This window comes from Octopus bimaculoides, chromosome 18, assembly GCF_046866305.1.
Source record: "Octopus bimaculoides isolate indiv1 chromosome 18, ASM4686630v1, whole genome shotgun sequence".
Classification (NCBI taxonomy): Eukaryota; Metazoa; Mollusca; class Cephalopoda; order Octopoda; family Octopodidae; genus Octopus; species Octopus bimaculoides.
This window is the reverse complement of record NC_142945.1, coordinates 36,619,855-36,627,354: the sequence shown is the minus strand read 5'-3', so window position 1 is coordinate 36,627,354 and position 7,500 is coordinate 36,619,855. Positions and strand designations below refer to the sequence as shown.

General features: G+C 34.9%; 1 protein-coding gene across 7 annotated transcripts in view; it reads left to right on the top strand.

Annotated features, from left to right (window-relative positions):
• Positions 1 to 549: 549 nt before the first annotated feature.
• Positions 550 to 7,500, top strand: part of LOC106883352 (cysteine dioxygenase type 1) — a 53,170-nt gene continuing 46,219 nt past the window's right edge. The window contains exons 1-2 of one of the 7 annotated variants that reach the window (XM_089365993.1): positions 550 to 637; positions 4,024 to 4,267. In XM_089365993.1, the coding sequence (XP_089222119.1) occupies positions 4,110 to 4,267 (158 nt within the window). In that variant the 5' untranslated portion in view covers positions 550 to 637; positions 4,024 to 4,109. Of the gene's footprint in view, positions 638 to 967; positions 1,268 to 1,928; positions 2,598 to 2,833; positions 3,032 to 3,312; positions 3,573 to 4,023; positions 4,268 to 7,500 lie in introns of those variants that run through there. The other 6 variants (XM_089365988.1, XM_089365990.1, XM_089365994.1 and 3 more) reach the window with 6 other exon arrangements.

The following is a 7,500-nucleotide window of genomic DNA, read 5'->3' as shown; positions in this document are numbered from 1 at the left end:
ATATATATATATATATATATATATATATATACAAAAGCCTTTAGATTAAAGACAATTTAGCTGCTGTTTCTAAAAGTTTGAACGACTCCATAGAGGCTTTCTTGTTCTATACTTGTTTGGCCCCAAGGGGACATCAGTGGAGCCGACCCAAATGGAAAACATTCTAGTTATGAGTATTCTGATTTTTAAGTTCTTGTAGGACTGCAGTATCTAATGTATTCTTTCCTTTTTTTCCAGGCGGTAACTTGAATGAGATTTAACTGCTATTTCTGGCTGACTCGAGCGAACATGTAGAGGCCTTCCTCGATGGCTTCTCGCTTGATAGATAGATAGATAGATAGATAGATAGATAGATAGATAGATAGATAGATAGATAAGGTAAAATAGACAATGCTGTCAAATACATCCCCAATATAATTCCTGAACAAAAAACAGAAAAGGAAAAGGAAGAACAGAGGCTATACATTATATGAAAAACATCGACTGCTAAGTCAGTACCACCGTCCCCGTCCTACAGTACATCTCATATACACATGTCTCACACACACAGCACATATTCTCAGATATGTGATGATCGAATTCCGAACACTGTTATATTTATATATCTCTCACAGGATGAACGCGACACCAATTTACTGTACTATTTTGTCTTTTTGTCTCTCACTCTCTGCTCTCTATCTCTTATAATTTCCCACACGTCACAGACTGTCAGGAAAGTAGGGGTGGGGGTAGATAAAGGCAGACATAAACACACACGTGTGTACGTGCGTGCATGTGTATGTATATGCATGTGTGTATATAACTGTGTTTATGTATGTGTTGCGTAGTTGTGTGCGCGCGGGAAGATATATATATATATATATATAGATAGATAGATAGATAGATATAGATATACATATAAACGTATACATTTATACATACACACACACACACACACATATATATATATATATATATATATATATATATATATATATATATATATATTCAGGGTGAGAAGAAGAGCATTTAATAAGATAAATCTGCGAATCAAGAAAGTCACTTAAATCTGCAATCTCTCTTTTGTCTGATAGTTAAAAAAAAAAAAAAACCCGGTGAATTTCCATTGAAGGAAAAGAAGGAGCCTTAACGAACCGATGCGTGGAAACTTCCATATATCTGTTAGTGAGAATTTCATCCTCTTACTATAATTCCCTTTCACGTGTTGTTTTAACAATACAATCCTTGTAGATGGTCTCGCAAAAATCTTATTGATTGTCATCTCTTCGTAGGTTTATTATTTTTGTGTAATTTTTTTCTTAAACCCTTGCACCTGAGTATTGTATACAACAGTTTCACTATTATATTATTTAACCAGCGCTTCATGTACGAATGTATGTGTGCGTGTTTATACGTGCGACTACTATTTTATTTACAAGTTTCCTTCCTAATATAACTTTTCGTGTCTCTTACTCCAAGGCATCACGAATTTCGTGCTTAATTATATGTTTTTAAAATGAAATTTCCGAATGAATCTTTCATTGTCTAAATATTTGTTGTTGATTTTGAATTTTAATTATCTCCCAGATAATTTTTTTATTAAAACGCATTTATTATAGTCTACACTACGCAATTTTTGACTGAACATGTTTATATATCATAAATGAAAGAAAAGAAGAGGAAAGAAAAAGAAATATCAAATAAAAGATTTTTTTTCTTTTTAGGTTTAACAAAAAGTATACTTAATTCACGTTTATAATATATACTTTTAATACTTTAATTCATAAATTTATCGTTATTTAAACGACCTTATCACACGTATCTCGTAACAAAACGATTTGTGTGTGCCTTCTATTGTTTCGGGGCCCACTGAAAAGAAAGATTGTATATTCTAAAAGAACACTTACTCCTAATTAAATTCAACTTGATATTTCATTTAAAATGAGAATGATGTAGTGAGTGCAGACTGAAATGTTAGCGTTTGCATTTATTTACCTATTTATTTATTACTTTATCCCCATGTTAGCTTTGATCAAGCAAAGCTATGATGAAAAATATTCCAACCATAGACATCTCGTCTCATTACTAAATGCTGGAAATTCAGAACTATTATTTAGCGTGTTCTTTTCTATGAGGTTAGAATGCGATACGAGAGCGGTATGACTGCTGTTTCTAACATGTAAAGCAACCAGATGGAAGTCCTCATCGTCTCGAAGCAAAAAGTTGTTTAGTTTTTTTACTCGGGTGATCTGTACTTTTCATCTCTTCCTAAATTGGTAAAATCAGTACTTTTAATACGCTACAGTTTCAAGTAATACTTAGTCTTAATCAAAACGTTTGCTGCATAAAGAAATCTTTTTTTTATTTTTCAGTTCCTTAACGCAAATCCATTCCCTAAGAAAATTCATACTGTACAGTGGAGCTAGTTTATACTTATAAACTTTATTTTTTAACTTGGTCAATCATTTACTAGACAACCCTTAATTTTTTAGGTGAAGTGATGTATACACAACATTAAAAAAAACTTCCTTCTATAGCTCACCAACTTAGCCCCTTGTAAATTTAAATTACCTTCCTACTATCAGATGTGTAGGGAGCGACTTGTAACAAAATCGCCGGTGAATATTTTTTTCAGTGCAATCGATTCATTCATTCATTCATATTTTTTTCCATGTAATCGATTCATTCATTCATTCATTCATTCCGTAAATGTTTTTGAAGCCCCACTATACCTTGGACACCTTTCTCTATATTTAATTAAGAAAACAAACATTTTCATGCTCAAAACGTGTTTCATAATGAATTCGGTTACATAAGCAGTCTCCCTACTATTGTAGTACATTGTATGTGTGTGTGTGTGTGAGATGTAATACTATGATGTAGTTATTTAACCAGAGGTCAGTCCTGAACGAGTAGACTTTTTATCAAAGGCGTTCAATGGTGACCATCCTGTCATTTTCCTTGGAACAGTGTATCCAGGACAGCATTTTACATTGACTTTCATTTTAAGACGGAGAAAGACTTGGCTGCTATTTCTAGCGCCCTCTAAAAGGTTCCCGTGTTGACTTATCTGGTATATTTGACGTTAAGCCCTTAGTCAGTCCCGATGGAGATCTATAATCAAAGGCCTTCCGACCGCGACCATCCCATTTCTTAGGAGTCTGACTAGAACTACTTTATTTAGCGCATCCTTCTTGTTTATGACGGTACCAGTATTATGGCAGACGGCAGAATAGTCGATTAATCTCTAGGACCCAGTCACAAAAATGAATTTAAAAAATTATGTAATAGATGTAAAATAATGTGTAGTAAACGAATATGAAAAAAAAAAATGTGCGCTGACGAACTGGGGGGAGAAGAATCGGAAAATTCACGGGCGGGGAGAGTGAGGACTCGGAGAATTCACATCGTGAATTTTCCGGGTCCTCCCCACCGTTCGTCAGCGCGCATTTTTTTTTTTTTTTTTTTCATATTCGTTTAGTACACATTATTTTACTCCTATTACACTTTTTTTTTTCATTTTTGTGACTGGGTCCTTAACTTGAGCTTAACTGATTACACTATCTAATGTGCCGTTACCGCTACGTAAAATGGTATAGTATGCTTTGAGATTTGGCTGCTATTTCTTTGTATCATGTAATGCACCTGCATAGATGTTTATTATGTATTATGAAACGATTTACAACTATCTATTATCATGTAATACGATACCATGTCCCTTATCTTTTTATATGTTGTTGTAGGTATGTTCTATGTTGTGGTTTCACCTAATGCGATGCTGTAGTTCACGTTTCTGTGTACTCTAATACACCTGCTGTCGTATGGTGTGTACGTGCTGGTAATGCTGCCTTACCCTAGCTGCCACCTTCGATAAGCTTTGCTGTGACGTAATTACACCTAACAACGTGCTTTTTCTCCAGCAAAACCAATGCACATTTATTTTGCTTGGGTGTGATCATTGAAGAAAGAGCAGCAACCATTATATAAACACACTAGATTACATTATCTTTATCCCAACTATCTTTTCCATTCTCTTGTCCACAGTTAACACCTTCTACAGCAAGAACAACATCGACGACAGCTTATAAAACAAGACCCTCTCCTTGAGTGCTTACCATTTGCAAGCAACCATGGTTGGAACAGTGGCCACTTTAGATGATTTGTGCAAGGAACTACGCGAGGTTTTCGAAAATGATCGTGTTAACATCGAAGAAGTTAAGGCTCTGATGGAGTCTTACAAAAGCAACTCAAAAGAATGGAAGAAATTTGCCAAATTCGATCAACATAGGTAAGAATCCATACATTTTATAAGAGCTGCATATGCTTTAAATTTTATATTTTTCACTTTAAGGAACTGTGGCAAGGTGCTGTTTTTTTGTTTGTTTTTAATTTTTTATATTCTTGGTGTGGATAAATTGAATGCAAAAAATAATTTCCTTGTTACAGATTTCTCTGCTTGTTCTATGAAAACTACGTTTTTATTAACGCATTGCAATTGCAAATAGCATATCTCTCTCCCCCTCTTTCTCTCTCTCTCTTTCTTTCTCTTTCTCTCTCTCTCTCTCTCTCTATCTATCTATTTTAAAGGATAATATTTTGTGTCGTAATAATAACTTTTAATACTCTTCGAAAAAAAATTTTTTTCGTCTTTTACTCACAAGAATTTGGAAGGTGGAGAGGACAGATTTGTCACCGAGCGATTTTTTGTTTTCCTTTTTCATAAAACTGAATAAATAGGCCTTGGTGGGGTCATTACGCCAATAATAATAATAACAGGAATTCATATCAAGAATCTTGCAAACCAAATACAAAAACAAAGTGAATAAACAACAGGATTAAAAGATAAACAAATGAATGAATAGATCGACTTTCCCAGTTTCGCATTTAGATTTTGGAAAGGGAGAGTTTTTGCATCTATCCTTATTTCAAATGGATTAAACTTTCAGCGTGTAGTGTTCCTTCTTTCTTCCTTGTTTTGTTTTCTTCTTGATGGATCTTTATAGTTATATTGTTGTTCTATGTGCGTAGTTTAGTTTTGTTTGTATGATTATTTCATTTTCGTAAAGATTTTTTTCTTTCATATTCGTGTGACAAATGTTTTATTCATCCTGTCACGCGCTGCCGAGCAGAGCTTTGGTTCAGGACACGTTGCTTGATCTTAGACATTTCGTTTCATTTACATCGATAAAATCTCATGACAAAAAACAAAAATCATGAATGTCCCATCTTTCTTAAAATGCTGCGTAAAATTCATTTAAGAAAAAAACAAAAACAATTGTCGAACTGAACACAGGAAAAATAAAATAGGTCTCTTCTTTTGCTCTGTTTTGGAACTTTCTAGAATACGTTTTACGTGCATTCATATATGTTTGTGTGCATGCATGCATGTTTCTATATTTGCATATAGGTTTGGTGATGGAAAATAGAACTCATAACACGAGTATACATATATACATATATATATTATTAATCGCTAGAAGTTACAGAGTGAAAAACGGCCTGGAGTTTCGTGTGTTGAGATTTATCATGTATGTGCGTGCACACGCGCGCTTTATTGTTGGTCCAGGACGGCACTAATCGAACAGGCTTAACGGCCAAAGCCTTCTAGTCATGACTCTTCTGTTATTTTTTTTCAGACAAGACAATGCGTCTAGGACTACATTAAACAGCTTTTTAATTTTTTTCTTTTTTTTTTTTAGATTTTACATTTACATTTCTAAAATGGTTTGAGTGGGGTTTGCTAGTTATTTCCAGCTAGCCAAGCGACTACTTAAAAGCTCTCATATTGTTTCGTGTGTATGTATTCTTTGATATATGCAAGTTTTTGTATGTTACAGTATGTTCCGTTATCTGTTCTCACCTGATAAAAACTTCATCGTTATTTTGCGAATTTTGGGTATGTTAGTCTGGCAGAGTTTACCCTTCAAGTACCTCTCGGGATAGGGAAAGACTTCTTTTTCTACCACCACCACCCCTCCCATCAGCCATAAAATTGCGTTTTTAATGATTGAAATGTGTTAGAATACTATTATGCACAGTACAGGCTGTAGATGGCAGCAGACTGCTTCTCTCATAAAATATAATATGCATGCCACCAACATGTGCGTTCTCAGTTTGCTCCAAGATATCAGATTATGAGCAACCTTCTACGTCTACTGCTTTGGCAACATTGTGGAGACAAGGGGAGAAGCATGGTATAAACCGGTATAGACTTTCCCTCAAAATGTCAGATGAAGAGTCAGTGGTAATTTATTACCAGAAACTTGGACTCATAGCCAAACAAATGTTTTGCCCATCTTGTAAAACTAAGCTGAACAAAATCAACAATGTAAAGCATGCCGTATAAGCAAACTGTGCATGAAACAAGCATTTCATCAGTGGACAGTGACTCTGATAATGACAACACGTTAACAACATCCACAGAAACCATATCGGATTATTTTTCATACTGTTGTGAAGTCTGTCAGTGGTCGGTGGAGACAAAACTGCACAAGGACCAACCCATTGGAGGCCATGGACTTACAGTTGAAATCAACAAATCGAAATTCAGCAAAACAAAGTACAGTTGTGGAAGATTTGTGAAAGGACAGTGGGTGTTTGGAGGCATATGCTGTGAAACCCAGGGAACTTTTCTTGTTGCATTGCCAAATAACAAACAGGATAGGGCCACACTGGAACAATAATTCTCCAACACATCCAACCTGGCACAACGACAAGTGACTGCTGGAAAACATATGACAGTCTTGGAGCTTCTAGTTTCCAGCAACTCACCGTCAACCACAGCTACAACATTGTGAATCCTCTCACCAGAGCTCACACGAACAACATCGAGAATCTATGGTGGCAGATCAAATGCCAAATGAATGAGACATACACACGGCATGCAAACCTCACCAGCCATCTGTGTGAATATATGTGGAGGCATGCGCACAAGGGAGTAGATCTGTTCGAAGCATTCATGCAGAATATTGGTGAACTTTACAAGCCACAGAAATAGATAAGAATATTAATTTTATACTTGTGCAATGTTATTCCACCCTAAAACCTTAACCTTAAACCTAAACCCTAATTACATATTGCAGTTTGCCTAACCTTAAGGTCTAAATTGCTTAACTCTGTGAAATTTACCTAACTTTGGGACTTTAATATACGTAATACAGAAATGAAGTTTTTTTAATAGAAATTCTTAATTTTTATGACTTTCTCATCATGATTATTATAAGAAATGGTAGGATATCAATTTTCCACCATGTTTAATATCTTTCTTTTTTTTTAAATTTTATGGTGGGGTACAAAAGGAAGTCTTTCCATTCCTCGTACGGATGTTGCAGCTAACGAAACTTAAAAAGTTGTAAATATTCTCTAACCTAACAAAATATATTTTAATAACATATTTCACAAGGAAATTGAATTGGTGGGACGTCTGACAAATACCTTGCAATATTCAGTCACGGGAAGCCTGAAAGCTGGCAGAATTGTTGGCACATTGGGCAAAATGCTTAGCAGCATTTTGTTTGTCTT